The sequence below is a fragment of the Mercenaria mercenaria genome, chromosome 13 (assembly GCF_021730395.1).
Source record: "Mercenaria mercenaria strain notata chromosome 13, MADL_Memer_1, whole genome shotgun sequence".
In the NCBI taxonomy this organism is placed as follows: domain Eukaryota; kingdom Metazoa; phylum Mollusca; class Bivalvia; order Venerida; family Veneridae; genus Mercenaria; species Mercenaria mercenaria.
In genome coordinates, this window is record NC_069373.1 from 57,661,079 (window position 1) to 57,684,572 (window position 23,494).

The window sequence follows — 23,494 nt, forward strand, 5'->3', positions numbered from 1 at the left end:
TCTCAGTAGGTCAGTTTTATTAATCAAATGCAACAACAGAAGTCTTTAAATTTCTGTTTTCAGGCATTATAATTCTTGGGGGTAAGAGTGAGGTTGGGTGCGCACCATAAACCGGTTTAAGCTCCCCAGTGGTGTTTTTGCCACTGACCGTTCCAAGGCGGTGCCCCACTGTGTTCCTTTGTTTGTTCGTTTTGTCCTAATGTGTTGGCTTTGTGTGTGTGGGTGGTTGTGCACACGTCTGCGTGCTGTGGGTTTCGTTTTGAGGAGGCTGCGTTTTTGGTGCGTGGCATTCCCTGTTTGATATTTGTCTTTGTTTTTTATTAACAATAGATATTTTATAACCTGTCTGCTTATCTACCGTAAATGTTGTGATGAAGTAATAATTATATTTACAAGGACAACAACTCTGTGTGTTTTCTCACAGGCATATGCATCGCCATTCTTCAGAAGCTCGACTAAGTTCCTTAACAAGCCACAATAGATTTTCAGTGTGTGAGAATGCAGTAAAGGCTATATAACATTATGCACCTATATCTGAAATTGTGGCTGTGTCTGAAACATGTTACAGATGTGTCAAATGATTTGTAATTATACGCACTGTTTGATAAACAAGATCAAGTAAGAATCGGTCTTGAATGTATTTTCACAGGAGCCTGAAATTCTATCAATAAGACCATAGAAGTCTATATTTATCAAAAAATACCCCCCTATATTTTTTAGCTCACCTGTCACAAAGTGACAAGGTGAGCTTTTGTGATCGCGTGGCGTCCGTTGTCCGTCGTCCGTGCGTGCGTAAACTTTTGCTTGTGACCACTCTAAAGGTCACATTTTTCATGGGATCTTTATGAAAGTTGGTCAGAATGTTCATATTGATGATATCTAGGTCAAGTTCGGAACTGGGTCACGTGCAGTCAAAAACTAGGTCAGTAGGTCTAAAAATAGAAAAACCTTGTGACCTCTCTAGAGGCCATATTTTTCATGAGATCTTCATGAAAATTGGTCAGAATGTTTACCTTGATAATATCTAGGTCAAGTTCGAAACTGGATCACGTGCGGTCAAAAACTAGGTCAGTATGTCTAAAAATAGAAAAACCTTGTGACCTCTCTAGAGGCCATATTTTTCATGAGATCTTCATGAAAATTGGTCATAATGTTCCCCTTGATGATATCTAGGTCAAGTTCGAAACTGGGTCATGTGGGGTCAAAAACTAGGTCAGTAGGTCTAAAAATAGAAAAACCTTGTGACCTCTCTTAGAGCCCATATTTCTTAATGGATCTTCATGAAAATTGGTCAGAATGTTCACCTTGATGATATCTAGGTCAAGTTCGAAACTGGGTCACTAGGGGTCAAAATTTAGGTCAGTAGGTCTAAAAATAGAAAAACCTTGTGACCTCTCTAGAGGCCATATTTCTCAATGGATCTTCATGAAAATTGGTGAGAGTGTTCAGCTTGATGATATCTAGGTCAAATTTGAAACTGGGTCACATGCGGTCAAAAACTAGGTCAGTAGGTCTGAAAATAGAAAAACTTTGTGACCTCTCTAGAGGCCATATTTTTCATGTGATCTTTATGAAAATTAGTCAGAATGTTCACCTTGATGATATCTAGGTCAAGTTCGAAACATGTGCGGTCAATAACTAGGTCAGTAGATCTAAAAATAGAAAAACCTTGTGACCTCTCTAGAGGCCATATTTTTCAAGAGATCTTCATGAAAATTGATCAGAATGTTCATCTTGATGATATCTAGGTCAAGTTCGAAACTGGGTCACTTGCGGTCAAAACTAGGTCAGTAAGTCTAAAAATAGAAAAACCTTGTGACGTCTCTAGAGGCCATATTTCTCAATGGATCTTCATGAAAATTGGTGAGAGTGTTCAGCTTGATGATATCTAGGTCAAGTTCTAACTGGGTCATGTGCGATCAAAAACTAGGTCAGTAGGTCGAAAAATAGAAAAACCTTGTGACCTCTCTAGAGGCCATATTTTTCATGAGATCTTTCATGAAAATTGGTGAGAATGTTCACCATGATGATATCTAGGTCAGTTTCAAAAGTGGGTCACGTGCCTTCAAAAACTAGGTCATTAGGTCAAATCATAGAAAAACCTTGTGACCTCTCTAGAGGTCATATTTTTCAATGGATCTTCATGAAAATTGGTCAGAATTTTTTATCTTGATGATATCTAGGTCACATATGCTCAAAAACTAGGTCACTATGTCAAATAATAGAAATAACGACATCATACTCAGTTCAACACTGGGTCATGTGGGGATAGGTGAGCGATTCAGGACCATCATGGTCCTCTTGTTTTTATATATAGGGGGTATTTTTAGCTCACATGTCACAAAGTGACAGTGTGAGCTTTTGTGATCGCGCAGCGTCCGTCGTCCGTCTGTGCGTAAACTTTTGCTTGTGACCACTCTAGAGGTCACATTTTTCATGGGATCTTTGTGAAAGTTGGTCAGAATGTTCATCTTGATGATATCTAGGTCAAGTTCGAAACTGGGTCAACTGCGGTCAAAAACTAGGTCAGTAGGTCTAAAAATAGAAAAACCTTGTGACCTCTCTAGAGGCCATATTTTTCAATGGACCTTAATGAAAATTAGTCAGAATGTTTACCTTGATGATATCTAGGTCAAGTTCGAAACTGGGTCACGTGCCATCAAAAACTAGGTCAGTAGGTCAAATAATAGAAAAACCTTGTGACCTCTCTAGAGGCCATATTTTTCATTGGATCTGTATAAAAGTTGGTCTGAGTGTTCATCTTGATGATATCTAGGTCAAGTTTGAAACTGGGTCACGTGCTGTCCAAAACTAGGTCAGTAGGTCTAAAAATAGAAAAACCTTGTGACCTCCCTAGAGGCCATATTTTTCTATGGATCTTCATGAAAATTGGTCAGAATGTTTATCTTGATGATATCTAGGCCATGTTCGAAAGAGGGTGATTTGCGGTCAAAAACTAGGTCAGTAGGTCTAAAAATAGAAAAACTTTGTGACCTCTCTAGAGGCCATATTTTTCAATGGATCTTCATGAAAATTAGTCAGAATGTTCACCTTGATGATATCTAGGTCAAGTTCGAAACTGGGTCACGTGCGGTCCAAAACTAGGTCATTAGGTCTAAAAATAGAAAAACCTTGTGACCTCTCTAGAGGCCATATTTTTCCATGGATCTTCATGAAAGTTAGTCTGAATGTTCACTTTGATGATATCTAGGTCAGGTTTGAAAGTGGGTCACATGCGGTCAAAAACTAGGTCATTAGGTCTAAAAATAGAAAAACCATGTGACCTCTCTAGAGGCCTTATTTTTCAATGGATCTTCATGAAAATTAGTCAGAATGTTCACCTTGATGATATCTTGGTCAAGTTCGAAAGTGGATGACGTGCGGTCAAAAACTAGGTCATTAGGTCTAAAAATAGAAAAACGTTGTGACCTCTCTAGAGGCCATACTTTTCATGAGATCTTCATGAAAATTGGTCAGAATGTTCACCTTGATGATATCTAGGTCAAGTTCGAAACTGGGTCACATGCCTTTAAAAACTAGGTCCTTAGGTCAATTAATAGAAAAACCTTGTGACCTCTCTAGAGGCCGTACTTTTCATGAGATCTTCATGAAAATTGGTGAGAATGTTCACCTTGATGGTATCTAGGTCAAGTTCGAAACTGGGTCAAGTGCCTTCAAAAACTAGGTCATTAGGTCAGATAATAGAAAATCCTTGTGACCTCTCTAGAGGCCATATTTTTCAGTGGATCTTCATGAAACTTGGTCAGAATTTTTATCTCGATATCTAGGTCAAGTTCAGAACTGGGTCACATGAGCTCAAATACTAGGTCACTATGTCAAATAATAGAAAAAAACGACGTCATACTCAGTTCAAAACTGGGTCATGTGGGGACAGGTGAGCGATTCAGGACCATCATGGTCCTCTTGTTTTTATAAATATAGACCTCTATGGTCTTATTGATAGAATTTCAGACTCATGTGGTATTTTAAACAATGCAGCTATTACCAAACCTCTGACTGAGAGTTACAGGTTCTGGCTTTTTCCATTCCTCAATGTGGGTTCAATCCATACTAGAGTTGAAATGTTTAATGTGACGATAAAGTCAAGATGGTTTAATGAAAACAGAAACCCTAGATTGTATTTGACTTTATCATATACTCCATTATTAACTTTGTTTAATCAAAATGGAATCTGAAAGTTAAGCATTGATGCTCAGGTTTGATATCGGATATATGAGGTGATGTCAGTTTCATTTGTGTTGTCACATTGAAAAGTTTTTTAATGATGATATTTTCAAATTGGCTCAAGCTAGAAAATAAATTTATATCATTTAAATAATATTTTATATAATAAAAGGTGTAGATGTTTATATGGTAAGGTTTACATTGAGAAATATGCACTTGCTCTTCCTCCGAATAATTTGCGCTCCTAAAATCATGTATGCTACTGGTCACCTTGAGTCCTTTTTCTGCAGCTTACCTTTGTTGCTTATGTAGCTTCGATTTATTCTATTTAAATGAAAGTGAACTTTATTTTCATTGATAACAGGTTAGGGTTTAAGATGGACAGTGTAACTTCTGTTACCGCTGACAACCTTCCTCTTAACCTGGGAAATATCATGTACTATCCAGATCCATCTCTGCAGAACTTCACAGAAGTCATGGAAGTCAATAACACACAGGATCACGTTGTTATTAAAGTAAAGTACCATTATTTAATTATTTATTTATAAATGGTATTTGTTTTTAGCCTTTTACCATTATAATACAGACAAGTAGTTTGTTTTAAGTCCATATTTCATTACATTGCGACTGAATTATTATTTTGTAATTATATTAACTAGAAAATTAATGGCTGTGTTCAGAATGTTCTACTAATGGTAACTACTTGCGCTCAAATTAAAGGGATACTCGGGTGGGTAACTACCCATGCTCGAATTAAAGGGATACTCGGGTGGATAACTACTTGCGCTCAAATTAAAGGGATACTCTGGGTGGGTAACTACTTGCGCTCAAATTAAAGGGATACTCGGGTGGGTAACTACTTGCGCTCAAATTAAAGGGATACTCTGGGTGGGTAACTACTTGCGCTCAAATTAAAGGGATACTCGGGTGGGTAACTACTCATGCTCGAATTAAAGGGATACTCGGGTGGATAACTACTTGCGCTCAAATTAAAGGGATACTCTGGGTGGGTAACTACTTGCGCTCAAATTAAAGGGATACTCGGGTGGGTAACTACTTGCGCTCAAATTAAAGGGATACTCGGGTGGGTAACTACTCATGCTCAAATTAAAGGGATACTCGGGTGGATAACTACTCATGCTCAAATTAAAGGGATACTCGGGTGGATAACTACTCATGTTCAAATTAAAGGGATACTCTGGTGGATAGCTACTCATGCTCAAATTAAAGGGATACTCGGGTTGGTAGCTACTTGCGCTCAAATTAAAGGAATACTCTGGGTGGATAACTACTCATGCTCAAATTAAAGGGATACTTGGGGTGGATAACTACTCATGTTCAAATTAAAGGGATACTCGGGTGGATAGCTACTCATGCTCAAATTAAAGAGATACTCGGGTGGATAGCTACTCATGCTCAAATTAAAGGGATACTCGGGTTGGATAACTACTCATGTTCAAATTAAAGGGATACTCAGGTGGATAACTACTCATGCTCAAATTAAAGGGATACTCTGGTGGATACCTACTTGCGTTCAAATTAAAGGGATACTCAGGTGGATAGCTACTCATGCTCAAATTAAAAGGATACTTGGGGTGGATAGCTACTTGCGCTCAAATTAAAGGGATACTCTGGGTGGGTAACTACTCATGCTCAAATTAAAGGGATACTCGGGTGGATAACTACTCATGCTCAAATTAGAAGGGATACTTGGGTGGATAACTACTTGCGCTCAAATTAAAGGGATACACGGGCGGAGATAACTACTCATGCTCTAATTAAAGGGATACTCGAGTGGATAACTACTCATGCTCAAATTAAAGGGATACACGGGTTGGATAACTACTCATGTTCAAATTAAAGGGATACTCAGGTGGATAACTACTCATGCTCAAATTAAAGGGATACTCTGGTGGATACCTACTTGCGTTCAAATTAAAGGGATACTCAGGTGGATAGCTACTCATGCTCAAATTAAAAGGATACTCGGGTGGATAGCTACTTGAGCTCAAATTAAAGGGATACTCTGGGTGGGTAACTACTCATGCTCAAATTAAAGGGATACTCGGGTGGATAACTACTCATGCTCAAATTAAAGGGATACTCGGGTGGATAGCTACTCATGTTCAAATTAAAGGGATACTCGAGTGGATAGCTACTCATGCTCAAATTAAAGGGATACTCGGGTGGGTAGCTACTTGCGCTCAAATTAAAGGAATACTCTGGGTGGATAACTACTCATGCTCAAATTAAAGGGATACTTGGGGTGGATAACTACTCCTGTTCAAATTAAAGGGATACTCGGGTGGATAGCTACTCATGCTCAAATTAAAGGGATACTCGGGTGGATAGCTACTCATGCTCAAATTAAAAGGATACTCGGGTGGATAACTACTCATGTTCAAATTAAAGGGATACTCGGGTGGATAGCTACTCATGCTCAAATTAAAGGGATACTCGGGTGGATAACTACTCACGTTCAAATTAAAGGGATACTTGGGGTGGATAACTACTCATGCTCAAATTAAAGGGATATTTGGGGTGGATAATTACTCATGCTCAAATTAAAGGGATACTCAGGTGGATAGCTACTCATGCTCAAATTAAAGGGATACTCGGGTGGAATAATGGATGAAAAATCCTTTTAATCGAATTAAGTAATTGAATACTTTGGACATTTTTCTGACATGCTAAGTTAAAATAGATAGATAATTTCTTACTTTGATAATATTGGTGTGCAAGTTCCATGATTTTGTTAACCTGACCTACACATGCCACTGGTAAGGAAAACATACAAAAACTGCAGCTGTAAAATGTCATTTTGATTTCCACTTCCTCTTTTAATGTTAACTTATTTTTATGACAGACTAAAAGGTTAGAATTTCATTGTCAGGTTATTTTGTAACAGTCATATAAGGGCTGTCATAACAAGATTCTATTTGATTAAACAGACTCTTTCTATTTTCTTTGATTGGCTGTGTAAAATGGAACTACTGAATGTTGTCTGTATTTTTTGAGAGAAAAAACTGACTGTGTATCCCTTTAAAGTTCTGTTTAAAGCTTTGCTTTCCTATAGTGACTCTGTTAATTGTACATTTTTGAGGTCTTGCTTTAAAGTTATACAAAGATGTATGACCAAATCTTGAAAATGTCAGATTGTCAGAATGGTGTACAATAGGGCAGACTGGGATGAATTAAATAAAATCATTTTATGTTCAATAGCCATTCTTCCTTATCGATTTGGAAGTTTTTCATCTATGACATTACTGTATGAGAAAAATACTGGTTATCTTTCAGGGTACTCGTCTCTCACTTGCAGCAGATGGCCCTGATGTAAAGGTATATATCGGATGTGGGACATGTGATGTAATTTCAATGACAGCTGAGGTAATAGTATGTAAACCTCCAGAAGATAAACCAGTATGTGATGAATCAAATGAACAACAGTTTATTGTAAATGTAAGTGGGCATTTCATATTTTAACTTGATTATATGATACTTGTACTTAAAGATAATCAGGAATTACATTTTGATATGCACCCGAATTGATAAATAATAAAGAGACTGTGTGTACATCTGTCTATTAGCAGTTTAGTTTCAGCTCAATATGACCTCGGACTTGATGAGCACATTAAATGGCACATTGCTTATGTTATGGGCAGTGGATGGCCCCTACTGATTTTAAGGTTAGTTGGTCAAAGGTCATAGTATTATTGTAAAAACCATTTTCTCTATCCTCAAACTTAGGAGGCACATTGCTTATGGGAAGTTAGTCAAAGGTCAAGGTCATGGTGAATGTTCGTACAAAACTGTGTTTGCAAGATTTCATGTGAATGCCAGAACACATGATCCTCAAAATGTCGTATGATTCATATTGTTGTTATTGGGTCAAAGGTCAAGGTCACTCATTGACCTAAGATCTCAGACATTGCAGACACATTGCTCATGGGCAGTGGATGGTCTCTCAATTATAAGATCTCTGGTTCAGAAATCATTGTCATAGTACAAAAATGCTCCTGTGTTACTTTAAGACCCCTGCACACTGATGCTTCTCAAACTTAGCACCTATAGTGCCTGTGGACATTTGATAACTTATTTAGATTTTGGATTGGTGGTCAAGGTCACAGTGACAATTGTTACTAAAAGAACAGTCACCATAGGCTTCTCTTGATTTTGAGATTTCTTAGTCAAAGGTTATGGCCACTGTCATTCCTACTGGTCCATAGACTCCTTATCTACTGAATTCCTCAAGAGTTTTACTCATTATTCAATGCATATCTAAAATGTTACATTGATTTCATGACACTTTATTAGAATGTTTGTTATTTATGAAATCAAGAACATTTAAGCTTGAAATTTGGTTATCTTTTGTCAAAAATTATGTCACTTGGTCAAATCATAGAACAGTTTTGTTAACACTTTTGAACTCACAAAGTTAACTAGGGTCAAGTACTAGGTTAGTTGGTAAAAAAGTTAATAATTTTTTCTTTGAAAAATGTTCATATTTTCTTTGTTGCTTCACATATAAATTGAACACAAATCAGCATTACTAAAATCCTAATTTTAATCGGTGTTTTATTTACACCATTACAGGTATCGATAGGCAACTTTCACCAAAGTGTTGGATTACTTTCTTTCAAGGTCAAATCTCAGTCAGCAAAACCAAGTAATATTGGCACGTTGGTGATTGTTATAGCTGTCATTTGTGTAACTGTTATACTTTCCACAGGTTTGTTGTCTACTTTAGTTTCTTACTGTACCATGTCGTATCATGCAAATTACCAATTTCTTCATAGTATTACATATTGCTTAAAAGCAAAGCAAACAGGTGTTTGATAATGATTACTGACACAACTTGATTCTGCCTTTGCGACCAGTATGTATCATGATCAGCCTGCACATCCATGCAGTCTGACCAAGGTCTGCACTGTTTGCCATTCAGTCAGTATCTTTTTTGGTAAGCACCCTTTTTGAGTTGGCTAAAGGCTGAAAGCCTTTTGATGAGTCCTTGCTGTTCAGCGATTCTCTAAATGGACCGAATAACACGTGAAGAGATGTAGTTCCATTAGATTTCTCAAACTTCAAACAGTTCACTGCATGAATGAAGTTAAGTTGTGTCAATTCCCTTTGCTATGACCAATATACGATGTAATCTGTCATATTTATGACTTGTAATTGTGCAATACTCGAATGTAACTCATTAAGCATAAATGTGCATTTTAAGAATTGCGCAGGCTTACAAAGCTTGGGTAACATCCAGCGAAAGACAAAAAATAGTTCCACAGGGCTCCAGATAAGATGCGTATTAGCGTAAATTACGTATAGAAATAATGCAAATACGCATGTCTAATAATTTCTAAGCGTATAAAAACGTATTTAAAATTACAGAAACGCACACAATGCTTTTTTAAAAACAAAATCTGAATCGTCTGGATGCGTTAGGTAACATAGCCGATCAGCCTTAATTCTCCCACATTGAACGTAAACACGCATCGTATGATTTCTATAAACTTTGCGTGGGTTGAATTTTGCAGTCAGTAATTGGATAAATTATCGGAAGAAGAAGCTCTTACTGGTTTGTTTAGTTACTTCTGATATTAAAAATGATTTTAATTCTTATTTTTCGAGAAATAAACAAATCGGCGAAACATTAAATTGTATTTTCTTGTAGTTTTTGAAATCGAAAGTAGATCGTCTATGTTTGGCTGCTTTCACGAAACGAAACAACTTTTTTATGAAAAGATTTAAATAAGAGGTAATTTAACCGTAAACTTCAATGTCAGATACTGCCAATTGCTGCTAAATGTCTTCGTATCATCACAATTTGTAAAATATATTGTTGAAACTGGAGAAAAGTGTAATTGTATCCGGATATAATATTTTGGGTAAATATCGAGCTGTGTTATGAAATTTTAAGAAAAAAACTAAAAACAAACTGAAACTGGTAGACTATACTGTCAGTACATCAATCATTAGCCGACTCAGGCCCTTCAGGCCTTTGATTAACAGTTAATGGTACTATCCTAATTGAAAGATGGACAAATTCATTGTAGAAATTCAGCAGGGTAAGGGTTAAACTGAGCATAACAGAGGATAAAATTCTGACACTGATATTTGCAGATGACATATCCTCAGTTGCGTGAAAAACATACCAAAGACTTAGCAAATTATCCATACATGTAATCTAATGACAAAATCTGAAAGTCTGCGTAAGCAATATTTTAAAAAGGCAGGCTCAAACGCCTACATATTGCTGTCTGTCTGTTTGTTTGTAAGCTTATTTAAACTGGCCACCAGAAAATCCTATGGACAGCTCCTCAGAATAGCGTAAGGACAGTGCAAAATACAGAAGACACTCCTATTCCAGGAGCTTACTTGGTTCTTTAGCAATTGCCAGGTAGAAAGCACACATGTCCAGGACTTGTATCCCAGTGTTAGTAATTCTAGTTGGAGGAGTGGGGGTTGAAACTCATTACCACTGGATTCGTTGTCAGACTATGTTACCAATGGACTACTGTGTCCTCTCTGACGTGCTTTCTGCATTTTATACTTCTTATTATCCCCCAAGGGGGATATTGAAATGGCGTTGTTCGTCCATGTGTGCGTCCGTCCATTCGTACATGCGTCCGTTCGCAGCCATTTCTCAGTAATTAGCTGGTAGAATTTCATAAAACTTGAAATAAACATGAACCAACATACTGCGATGATGCCCGTCAAGTATTTTTTTTTTGATTGGTCAATTTCCCTTAGAGTTATTGCCCATGATTTAATGAAAAATTCATCTGCAGCCATTTCTCAGTAACAGGCTGGTAGAATTTCATGAAACTTGAAATAAATATGAACCAACATAATTATTATGTACATTTAAAACATTCATTTTCTGTTAAATTGGTTTTGACTAATGAAATTATTTGCTTCTTAGTAACATCATTAACTTTTTGCCGGATATATTGTTTTGCCATTCCTCACCACAAACCTTTTCGGTGGGGGATACCAATTCATCGAAATAATATTTGGCCTTGAGTAATTGGAAGCATTTGTGCAAAACAAGAGTTAATCCGGATAAAGTAAAAAAAATCATGTTTCATTTTCAGTTTAAAGATCTTATTTGTGCTTGTTTTGTTTCTTGCAGGTGCCATCCTGATGTTTTGTAGATACAGAAAGAAACACTCTGAAGGGGGAAATACGATATTGTTTTGGAATGAAAATGGTGTAGAGGAGGTTGGGCTAATTCATGATAGCGAGTGAGGTATGCACAATTATAATATACATTTATTTTTAGCTTTTAAAAATAGCTCACCTGAGCTTGTAGCACTCAAGTAGGGCTTTTATAATCACTGGATGTCTGCTGTTCATCCCTCCATCATTTCATTCCTCCAGTTTGCTTCAAACAACTTCCTCTCATGTACTGTAAAATCAGAAATTTTCGCAAGGGTATATTTTTCGCTATATTCACGAGGCCCAGCATCTCGCGAAGTTGATCCTCACATAAATATTCACCATTTAATTTAATTCAAATAAACTTGGGATACCTTTTTTACAATTTTGCAAATATTAAACCTCGTGAACATAATCAAAATTTCAAACTCTTCAAAATTTTGACTTAGCGAAAATATGTACTTTTACTATTTATACTGCATGCAGTTTCACCAGATTTGGCCAGAAGTGTTCTTACATTGAGCTCTCATAAAGCAGTTCTGGTTGAAGTAAAAGACAGGGTCAGTAGAGCTAAAAAAAGTGAAAACTTGGAAAATCCTCTTGTCCAAAGCCACAATACTGAGAGCTTCGATAATTGTCTGGTGGTCTTCTACAAATTTTATTTTAAGTCTGATCACTTTGTTTTTAGTCACATTTATATATTAAGGAATAAAAATTTTCTTGTCTAAAACATCAAGACCTGGAGCTTAGATATTTGGCATGTAGGATTATGTAGTTTTCTTTACCAAGTTTGCTCAAATCGTGCCTCTGGGGTAAAAATCAACCCCACACAGTCATCACTTGTTTATATAGAAAAACTTCAAAAATATTCTTGTCGGAAGCTGCAAGACCCAGAGCTAAGTCTGTAACATCGTCCAGAGGTCAAAAATGACTTCACCCATAGGGGTCACTTGTTTTACATAGACTTATATAAGAAAAACTTTGAACATTTTCTTGTCTAAAACCTCAGGGCCTAGAGGTAGATATTTGGCATGTAGCATTGTCTGCAGAGGTTGTGTATAACTTTTTTGAAATCATGCGCCTGGGGTCAAAATTACCCCAACCCATGGGTTGAATTATTTTGCATCGACCTATACAGGAAAAATAAAAGTAAGAATTTTCTTGTTTAAAACGGTAATGCCCTGAGCTTGGATATTTTATACATAGCATTGTCAAGTAGCATGTACCAATTTGGGACAGGTGAGTGATGTAGGGTGTCAGGCCTTCTTGTTAACATCTCGTTCATATTAAAATGTACTACATATATATATTTGCATATTCAATAATGTTTAATTAAAAGCCAATAGGTGAGAAAGTAGAAGAATTTTTTTTATTAACACTGATGTCAACAAAACACCTTAGTGGATATTTCAACTAGGTTAATGTTAAAATGAATGACAACCACTAGACTAGAATTAAGTTTATTAGACAAATTGAGTTTTGAGACAAGTCTCAGATGGTAACCTTGACATTTATCAGTTTCAAGATCACTGTCTTGTAAGCTGTACGGCCGTAAATGTTTAGACACTTCCAAGATGGCGGACGCTGAAAGTCAACACAGGTAGGTGTTCCAGTTTTTCATTGATAACATGTTTTCTTCAACACTTTTAACGGCCACACTTATAGCAAATGATAGCGGAATAACATGTTCCTCCTCGGCATTATCTAAAAGTTTGTTGATTTCATTGTTTCTCGAATTATATTGACGCAAAATGTGCCAATTTGATGAAATTAAAATCGAATCGAGGAACGCACATTATTTTCGGTCGTATCTTATTCAATAATCATATCTGTTTGAATATTTCTGTGGTATTTTGAAGCTTTTTACCGGTTCTTTACGATGGTAATGCTTGATTTTACGAAACATATCTGGAAATATCAAAATTTTTACGATTTTTAAATTGTCAATACAGCGGCGTAGACTATACCAACATATTCACGCTGAGCGGTGTAGACGCGGTTTTTTGTGAACGGTTTATACATAGAATTAAGCGAAAAAACTGAACGGTGTAGATACAAGTTAATTTCGTCTATGCTAAAAATGCCACTTAAAAATATATGTAAATTAACTACGGTTCCGTAATCCTAGCCTCCGAGTATAGGATAAAGGAAGTTCCGACGGTATACTTAGACAACTCTATCAGAAAAGGATAGGATTACGGCAGTATTTGAGGGACATCATACATTATATTTGTTCGGATCCGTAATCCTAGCCACTGCCATTAGTTTTTCACTTTTTTGTGAATTGTTTAGCAATTTGTTTTTTACCATCAAATTTTAAATTCAGTTTTTTTTTATTCGTAGATATAATGTTTATATTGTTAACAGTTTCACCTTAGTTTAAAGTGTTGTCGGGGACGTCTTCAGACGCAGTATTTGAAAGGGAGATAATTATTTTGCGCTAATAAAAGACGCACTACGGATTTTAACCCTCTCTTGCGATGTTACCGTAATTTAATACCCTGACAAGAAAAATAAATATTTGGTAATTTAGTTATATTTGAATAGCTAATAAAATGATTCAAAAGGCGAGTCTAAAATCTGCTCGAAATTTGATAATACATTTATTTTTATTATCCTGTTTGCGTCTTGAAATAGAAAAAGGGAGATAATAAATATTAAACAGATGCGGATTCCTATAAATTTTCAGCTTAAAAATTGCAACTTCAAATTTTTAACAAATATGATACGGTTGTTTTTACATTTATTTCAGATAACGATTTTGTAATAAAAATACTTTTGTTAACAACTTCTTATCTTGGTTGTACAACTAGGCTAGGAAATACCTGATTTTAGAAATAATTAAAGTCGAAACATTCACATATAAGGTGCAAAATGGTTATCAATGAATGCATAAGATCAGTTGTCAAAGTTTAAGAGAAATCCACGGAAGATCAAAACAGATTACCACCTTTTGCCACTCGCCGTTGTTGGTTCGAATCCAAAGATGGTACCATTCTTTCATGTATGGAAGCTAAGATGGGTTATGGAAGATCGATACTTCTACCTAGGTGCCCATTCGTTTCTGAAATTCTGAAATAATGCACAGAGGGGAACGGGTGGTGTTCATCAACTATTTAGAGCTGTCATTTCAATGAAAGCTGGATTTTTTTTAAATGTCCGTGATATTTTTAAAATTTCCCCGAAACGAATTAAGTAGATTTTGCAAACGGCATTGCACCTTGTTTTTTTTCTTTGGCCTATCATTAAATTTTATTTGATTTCCTGTTTTAGGTTAACAATCAATGCACTTGAAGAATCATTTCATGAGGAAACACAGACAAAGCTATGTGCTGATTGTGGGAGAGAGTTCAAGACCAGGAGTGGGCTTAGAAAGCACATGATCCGGCATGAACGTTCGCACAAATACGAATGTGCAGAATGTCATCAGAAATTTGTAGAAAAACACCAGTATGAAAGTCACATGAGAAAACACGGATCAGATATGTTAACATGTGACAAATGCCATAAAAGCTTTACACATTTACAGTCCGTGAAGAGGTATATGAAGACATGCTCCATAAAGGAGGATAACAGTGGTGGTCACTCGTCTTTCAAACGTGATAAACATAATTGTGATTTAAAGCTTATTGTGATATGCATTACAATCATATGTAAATCATTTGGAAATATTCCGAAATAAAGAAGTTATTTTTTTACCTTTAGAGATTTACCTTTATGAGATTAATCATTATACATGTTCTATGTTTTCATTTCAATTGTTATTTGATTATATACTTGTTTTGTTGTTTTATAATATTTATGATTTGCAATATTGAAGTCTAAATAAGACATTTAATAAAAAGATAAACTACATAATTATATGTTATATCATTTTTACTTTCCAATTATTAATAATCAGTACTTAGCCAACAGTGTAAATATGAAGTATAAGTATTTAAGCAACTGTTGAAAATGGTAGCACATAAACTTATCAAGTTCATATACCACTGTGTAACCATTTTGACATTATGAGTCGTTAAAAGAGTCCAGTTTCTATGAGGTATTAAAAGAGTAGTGTTTCTATGAGTCCTTCAAAGAGTCTAGTTTCTATGAGTCGTTAAAAGATTCCAGGTTTAACCCACGACGCACATGGGGAAGTATCTTTGCCTCTGACGCCTTGTGGTACTCCCGAACTGGGAACGGATTTCGTGCTGGCTGATTTGGCTTAGACACTTTTCAAGATTTTCTGGTTCTTTTTCCTCGCCTTCGCTCCTCTAGATCAAACGAATGGTCCTTAATAAATGAAATTTTTAGTAATTAAAGGATTGCATTTGTCAATAAAATACACAAACAAAAACAGAACCTATATTTTTCAATGATTTTTACATGGAGTAATCGTTACCGTATCCAGAGCGGTGTATGGTTCAAGATGATTGTAAACAAACGAAGTAGCAATACCTACTGATATAATGGTAACACTTTTAGTTATGAAGAAAATATTAATGATTACTGCTATTGGTGTACATACTTACAAATTAAATTACGCAGTCAATAACTTGAAATTTCCAAATAGGATGAAAAAAGAGGAACAGACGCATTCAAAATCAATAAATATACCTTAAACGAATGGTTGATACGTCTCTTAAAGGCTCATCCCAGTCATCTATAATCTGCTGTGTTGTGCAGGCAGACATGTTTTCTTTAGACGAATTTGATTGGAGTGGAGTTCTGTGCAGTGTTCAACAACCATATCAAAGTCTCCCTCGAAGCAACAGTAATAACACGTGAATGGCATAAGCCTGTAACAGAAAATGTATTGATATCAGTATGTACACCATTCAAAACTTGTATCTACACCGTTCAGTTTTTTCGCTTAATTCTATGTATAAACCGTTCACAAAAAACCGTGTCTACACCGCTCAGCGTGAATATGTTGGTATAGTCTACGCCGCTGTATTGACAATTTAAAAATCGCAAAAATTTTGATATTTCCAGATATGTTTCGTAAAATCAAGCATTACCATCGTAAAGAACCGGTAAAAAGCTTCAAAATACCACAGAAATATTCAAACAGATATGATTATTGAATAAGATACGACCGAAAATAATGTGCGTTCCTCGATTCGATTTTAATTTCATCAAATTGGCACATTTTGCGTCAATATAATTCGAGAAACAATGAAATCAACAAACTTTTAGATAATGCTGAGGAGGAACATGTTATTCCGCTATCATTTGCTATAAGTGTGGCCGTCAAAAATGTTGAAGAAAACATGTTATCAATGAAAAACTGGAACACCTACCTGTGTTGACTTTCAGCGTCCGCCATCTTGGAAGTGTCTAAACATTTACGGCCGTACAGCTTACAAGACAGTGAAGATTGAGCTGTGAATCAACCAATTAGTTGATTGGTCTCTAAACTTAAGTGTTATAACCTTTGGTCCTGTAGGTTTATTGTGGTCTGTTACGGCATATCTTCAGTTTTGCAGCTAATGATTCTGAGGTTGATTTTACTGTTATATATTTTCTCTGAATGGAATTTTATACAATATACATTTATTGTAAAAATGTTACTTACAACTGTAATAATCTTCTTGTAGAGAAATCTCCTGAGCAGAACTGCCTGCAACATGTTACATAACATTAAACTGGCGTAGAGGACGGGTAAAGATTCACATGACACATATCAAAACAGTGAAAAACTCTATTTGTTTACTAATGATAGAACATTTTTACATATCATTTAACATTTTTACATATCATAAACTGTGATTTAAAGTAAATAGTTAATTGCTGTGATATATTGTGCCTTTGTGTAAAAAGTGAGCATATTTCAACATTCCATTATGCAATACGCAAGTGCTTTGGAACAGTCTACCAGAAGGAGTACTGTCAGCCCTGTCCCTAGATGTCTTCAAGACCAGGATGGGCGGGCTACACATGTAACTCTGAAGCAGAAGGTTTTTATCCTGTTTTAGATGCACTGAATTTCCCTTCACACATGTACATAGTCACAATTGTGCGACGAGTCCAGCACATTATCTGAAAGAAGAAACATCTGCCCATTGTGCTTTAATAGCCTATTCTTGGGCCCCATTAGAAATAAGTCAGACCTGTACTAAAGACTGTCTGTAAAGGGAGACAACCTTGCACTAAAACTTTGTGTATTTTATTAACGTCTGCAAACAAGACATTTTTGTATTCTTCCAAGCATTCTTTTTACAGTATGTTTGGCAGTATGTCGGTGAGACTTAATAACTTAATATTATTTGGATGTTATTCAGTTTTATATCTATGTTGACAGTTAAGCCAACAAAACATGTTATTTTTATCATTGTATTTTATTTCATCATGTATGAGGTCACTATTTTTTTTCAAAATGATAATAGGTATAGCTGTTTCATCCATATATTGTCAACTCTTCAGATAAAATACTGTATTTTGTTTTATTTCTACAAGATATTTTTATTAAATGTGCCATATCATAATACATTGTAATGAAGAAATGATTTTCTTTTTGGAGTTCATGCGAAATGATCAGAGAGTAGTGCCAGCGATTCATGTTTCATTTGCCATTCCTATTCTGTCATTCATTTTCTGTTCACCAGACGGAACAGCTGTGACATCATCTAAGGAACGTTCTCCCAGACTATACGCGGACATTGTCAAAACAGCGACCTTTCATCACTAAGCACTGTTGTTGTAACTGGTGCCTTTCCTTTTGCTGTCTATACAAAACGAACATAGAAAAGAAATTTGCAAATATAAATATGAAAGAATAAATCAACAAAGTTTTCCAGCTCTTTGTCTGTTAACTTCCAGGTTAAATGTTAGTGTATTCCACACAACTCAACATGACATTCCATTGAGGAAGCACTATGATAAAGTTGTTCATTGCTACAACTAAACATCTTTATTTATATGAATTAAAAATTGTTTAAAAAAAATTTGACCCAAACATGCATACTGGAGACTGAAGTCTGTTCCTAATTACTGGTCAGGGGCCACCAACCGGACGCTTTTAGAGGTTTTTCGCCATTTTCTCTTTCATTTCCTTCATTACAACTGTGAAATTTCACATGAACATAGTTAGGTGCACCCTCAAGAAGAAGACTTAATTTGATTACCCCTAACGAATGATTAATGTTCTTTCCAGGGCCGAATGTAGGGTCAACTAAACCACTTACTTTCACTGCTTGGCAGTACCATATATATGGACAGTTTTTTAGCTCACCTGTCACAAAGTGACAAGGTGAGCTTTTGTGATCGCGCGGTGTCCGTCGTCCGTCCGTCCGTAAACTTTTGCTTGTGACCACTCTAGAGGTCACATTTTTCATGGGATCTTTATGAAAGTTGGTTAGAATGTTCATCTTGATGATATCTAGGTCAAGTTCGAAACTGGGTCACGTGGGGTCAAAAACTAGGTCAGTAGGTCTAAAAATAGAAAAACCTTGTGACCTCTCTAGAGGCCATATATTTCACAAGATCTTCATGAAAATTGGTCAGAATGTTCACCTTGATGATATCTAGGTCAAGTTCGAAACTGGGTCACGTGGGGGTCAAAAACTAGGTCAGTAGGTCTAAAAATAGAAAAACCTTGTGACCTCTCTAGAGGCCATATTTTTCATGAGATCTTCATGAATATTGGTCAGAATAATTATCTTGATGATATCTAGGTCAAGTTCGAAACTGGGTCACTTAGGGTCAAAAACTAGGTCATTAGGTCTAAAAATAGAAAAACCTTGTGACCTCTCTAGAGGCCATATTTCTCAATGCATCTTCATGAAAATTGGTCAGAATGTTCATCTTGATGATATCTAGGTCAAGTTCGAAACTGGGTCATGTGGGGTTAAAAACTAGGTCAGTAGATCTAAAAATAGAAAAACCTTGTGACCTCTGTAGAGGCCATATTTTTCATGAGATCTTCATGAATATTGGTCAGAATGTTCACCTTGATGATATCTAGGTCAAGTTCGAAACTGGGTCATGTGCGGTCAAAAACTAGGTCATTAGGTAAATAATAGAAAAACCTTGTGACCTCTCTAGAGGCCATATTTTTCAATGGATCTTCATGAAAATTGGTCAGAATTTTTTATCTTGATGATATCTAGGTCACATGTGCTCAAAAACTAGGTCATTATGTCAAGTAATAGAAATAACGATGTCATACTCAGTTGAACACTGGGTCATGTGGAGATAGGTGAGCGATTCAGGACCATCATGGTCCTCTTGTTTTACAACTTATGGGAACCTCTGTACTGATGACATTTTGCTATGTGATGTGAAAACGAGTCAAAGTATTCATTATTGGCCTGAAAGATATAAATTTTATTCAGATTTTTTTGTTTGGAAAACTACTATATGATAGTAAGAAATACAGTGCGGATTTCCAAAATCCCCCATGATAGTTTCATGCTTCAGTATGAATGACGAAATCAAAAAATGAAATTTCCTCCTCAATAAGTTATTTTTGTTAGATATAATTCAACATCATTGTTAAAAAATCAGATGTGTGTTTGACTTATAAAAGATTGCTAAAAATACAGCAAAATTTAGCAGCTACGAAACTGTCCAATTTGGTGGTCCTCAACCAGTAGTACTTAGAAGACACTTGTACTCACAAACTTCATAGGGAGACAGCTTTTGATTAATAGATGACCAGTTTGTTTTTGGGGTCAAAAGTCATTTTCACTGTGACCTGGAGACTGAGAATGGTTTACGATAAAAAAAACCAAAAAACTAATGAATGCTTTTGCATTATGGTGACCATGTAAGCTTCATAGGATTGTTTGTGGTCAGAATATAACCCCTATCAATTTTTTGGTCAGTAAGTCATAAGTAATGGTTAGTGATCTCGAGATAAAACAATCAATACCTGGAGGCTAGAGAATACTTAGATCCATGGCTGTCAAACTTTGTAGCATAATAATTGTGAATGGCCATTCAGTGACCCCTATTATTTCAGGGATCAGGTCTAAGTTTATATCAGTACCTGTAGAATGCTTGAGGTTATAGTCATCAAACTTCCTAGCATGTTTATTGCCAGTGATCTGTCATCCCTGTTGTGTTAAGGGTTAAGATGTCAAAGGCCAAGGATGCAGTGACTTGGAGAGTTTTAAAATATATATGGTTTATACCAGGAGACTTTTTACAAACTTCAGTGCATTTTTGTCTTAAGTTCAGTAGATGATCCCCTGTCGGTTTTGGGACCATAAGGTCAAAGGTCGTGATCAAAGCATACTACAGACTGAAAATTACACATCTGGTTGCCTTTGTCAGGCCATTATGGACAGGCTCGACTGTGTTTTTATTAACAGCTCTTCTAAGTACAGGTTGAATGTATTGAAAAATAGGTAGACTGCAAGGAATTCGAGGATAAGGGGCTGTACTGATACATGTTAAGAAACATGTATCCCCTAAGTACATGTAACTAACAGGTATATGACTCATAAGGAAAAGGTAAATTTTAATCTGTTTTTAAACAATAGTTGATTAATTGGACATGATACATTTGCCATGAAAATGATTTCATTCAGTACATTTATGCTCAATGAAACTATTGATATTATGAATTAGATGAGATTTTAACATTTTATGGAGGAATATAAATCTTATTTTGGATTTGTAGACAATGATGAATAAGCATGTTTATTATTGATATTCTTATACTAGGGCAAAGCATCTATTATCGGCCCTTGTAGCTGTAATATTATGTGCTAGCCTTCGTAAATCTGTCATTCCATTTTCCGCCAAATACATTTTTGTAGTACCATTTGAAATAACATTTTTCATGGGTCAACTTCAGTACTTTTAGTAACTGTTTAAGAAAATATATCCAATGAAAATCTTTGCTACATTTTACACAATAAGTGTAGCATATATCGACCCTTGCATCATTTATCGACCCCCTAAAAGTACTGAAGTTTTTCTTAAAAAATTAAAGTTAATGAAATTTGTTATGCGACAAACAAGGAGATTCTCGAATGATGAGCACGTGTTGGTAAATGTTGCGGGTCCAACGTAAGCAAGTTAGGGATCCCAAATCAGTTTTGGCCGAAGTCAAAAGGCCCGAGATTTATAAAATCGTTTCATCTGCCTTTTTATATTTTTCTATTATTTGTAGATCTCATCAACCATGTTTAGGTTCAATTTAATCTGAGTTGCTGAGTTGTAGATAATCCATTAAGGATATATACTTATGAAGTGTGTGTGTATCGATTTCCATTACCCTCGGTACCTGTATGTTGTGTAAGGATGCCGTTGTGCAGAGTAAAGCTTGTTTTCATTATAGATCTATAACCGTATCAAAGAATGCATGACTCGCACTTATTTTCCATAAATTTAAAAAAGAAATTACCATGTCCAAAATGCTAAATACACATTTGTAAATATCTGCTCGAATTTTTAAAATAATTATACTGTTACTGTGGCCCCGGAAAGGCGCTTGGCCTGTGCCATCATAGAGACCTAATAGTCTCAGTTTTTTCAACTGCAGGGCAGACTGATTTCACAGACTGTCATTTACCATATATCTTTATATTTCTATGTTCATTATTATATAGATTATTGGCGTTATCAGCATTTAAATGTCATCAAACCTGTTATGAAACTTTACAGTCGGGGGTCGATAAATGATACAATGTATAAAGAGCATAACGTATTATCGACCCTGCTATTACTGTTAATTAAACCGAGATAAATGGACATTTCAATAAATTTTACCGATCTACTTTCTTTTCTTGGAATAACTTTTCATAACAGAACTCCAGAAACAGAAAACAGTGATACATGAGATTGTCAAAAATTTCACACTCTCCTTATCTGTGACAATTATTTTCAACCAAATTTTTTCAAATTTCTCCTGGCAGCAAAACTTGGCTAATAAACAAATTTCGCGAAGAGGTATGATGACGTCATAAACTGCCTCACTATCTGTTTTACTTCATGTGACAAAATATGCGAATATAAAGGAGAACTCGAGAGGGGTCGATATTTGAAGGGGGTTGACATTAGATGCAGTTGCTCTAGTACTGGTATACAACATGTATAATACATTTTTCTTTAGTTTTGAACATTAAGTGCTTATTTATTCAAGTAGATAATGACATTGTGTTTTGTTTTGTGTGTTATTATAATCTTAGTGTATATCCAAGCTTCCTGAAAAATTAATACCTTGTGGTCTGTGTTTATTGTACCCCCCGACAACAAAGTTGTAAGGGGGTGTAAACTGGTTTCAGATTGTCTGTCTGTCTGTCTGTCCGTAGACGCAATCTTGTGCGCACCATCTCTCCTTATCCCCTTGACAGAATTTAATGAAACTTCACACAAGTGATCAGTACCAACAGTAGTTGTGCATGGGGCATGTTAGGTTCTTTTAGAAAAAAAATTTGCAGAGTTATGGGACTTTTGTTTTTTTGTTACTATACTATATACATAGACACAATCTTGTGCGCACCATCTCTCCTCATCCCCTTGACACAATTTAATGAAACTTCACACAAGTGATCAGTACCAACAGTAGTTGTGCATGGGGCATGTTAGGTTCTTTCAGCGACAAAAATTGCAGAGTTATGGGACTTTGTTTCTTGTTAACATACTATGTACATACAGTCTGCATATGCAATCTTGTGCGTGCCTAATCTACCAAACCCTTGCACACAATTTAATGAAACTTCACACAGGTGATCAGTACCAACCCTAGTTGTGCATGGTGCATGTTACATTCTTTTAGATAAATATTCTGCATAGTTATGGGACTTTGTTTTTGTTACTATACTGTATTATACATACAGTCTATATAAATACAGTCCACATAATTATGCAGTCTTGTGTGCGTCAAATTGCAATGTACTGTGTCAGTGCATGCGGGGGGTACATTCATCACCTTTAGTGATAGCTCTAGTTCTGTTTGAGGTGACAATATAAAACATTTTATAGCAACTGTTTGTGCAAATTGTCGAAATAGATTCATTCAGTATTTGATAGAAAGAAAAGAATAAGGTAACTTTTAAATTGTTGCATTCATTTATTTGTCATGAATATTTGTTATGGCTTGATGAACAATATATTTGTTATATTTTACAGTTTTTTGTTATTCACGTACATTTTGTATAATTTAGCCTTCATAATAAAGTTTTATACTTTGCAATATATTGTTTCTTTTGATAAC

The 23,494-nt window shown here is 35.6% G+C and overlaps 2 protein-coding genes and 1 long non-coding RNA gene across 5 annotated transcripts in view; 2 read left to right on the forward strand and 1 right to left on the reverse strand.

Annotated features, from left to right (window-relative positions):
• LOC123529983 (plexin-A1-like) overlaps positions 1–23,494 on the forward strand; it is a 63,223-nt gene that overhangs the window by 38,857 nt on the left and 872 nt on the right. For 2 of the 3 annotated variants that reach the window (XM_053521926.1, XM_053521928.1), the window contains exons 11-15: positions 4,550–4,700; positions 7,483–7,644; positions 8,779–8,914; positions 11,318–11,434; positions 16,926–23,473. In XM_053521926.1, the coding sequence (XP_053377901.1) occupies positions 4,550–4,700; positions 7,483–7,644; positions 8,779–8,914; positions 11,318–11,433 (565 nt within the window). In that variant the 3' untranslated portion in view covers position 11,434; positions 16,926–23,473. Of the gene's footprint in view, positions 1–4,549; positions 4,701–7,482; positions 7,645–8,778; positions 8,915–11,317; positions 11,435–16,925; positions 23,474–23,494 lie in introns of those variants that run through there. The other variant, XM_053521927.1, reaches the window with a different exon arrangement.
• Positions 12,863–15,199, forward strand: LOC128547955 (gastrula zinc finger protein XlCGF64.1-like). Its single transcript, XM_053521929.1, has 2 exons — positions 12,863–12,943; positions 14,617–15,199. Exons 1-2 carry the CDS (start codon positions 12,918–12,920, stop codon positions 15,023–15,025), a joined length of 435 nt encoding a protein of 144 aa, XP_053377904.1. The 5' UTR covers positions 12,863–12,917; the 3' UTR covers positions 15,026–15,199.
• On the reverse strand, positions 15,202–16,703 carry LOC123539132 (uncharacterized). The gene is made up of 3 exons (XR_008366807.1): positions 16,629–16,703; positions 15,943–16,124; positions 15,202–15,618 (listed from the first exon to the last, which is right to left on the reverse strand). It is a non-coding gene; the product is annotated as an uncharacterized LOC123539132 (long non-coding RNA).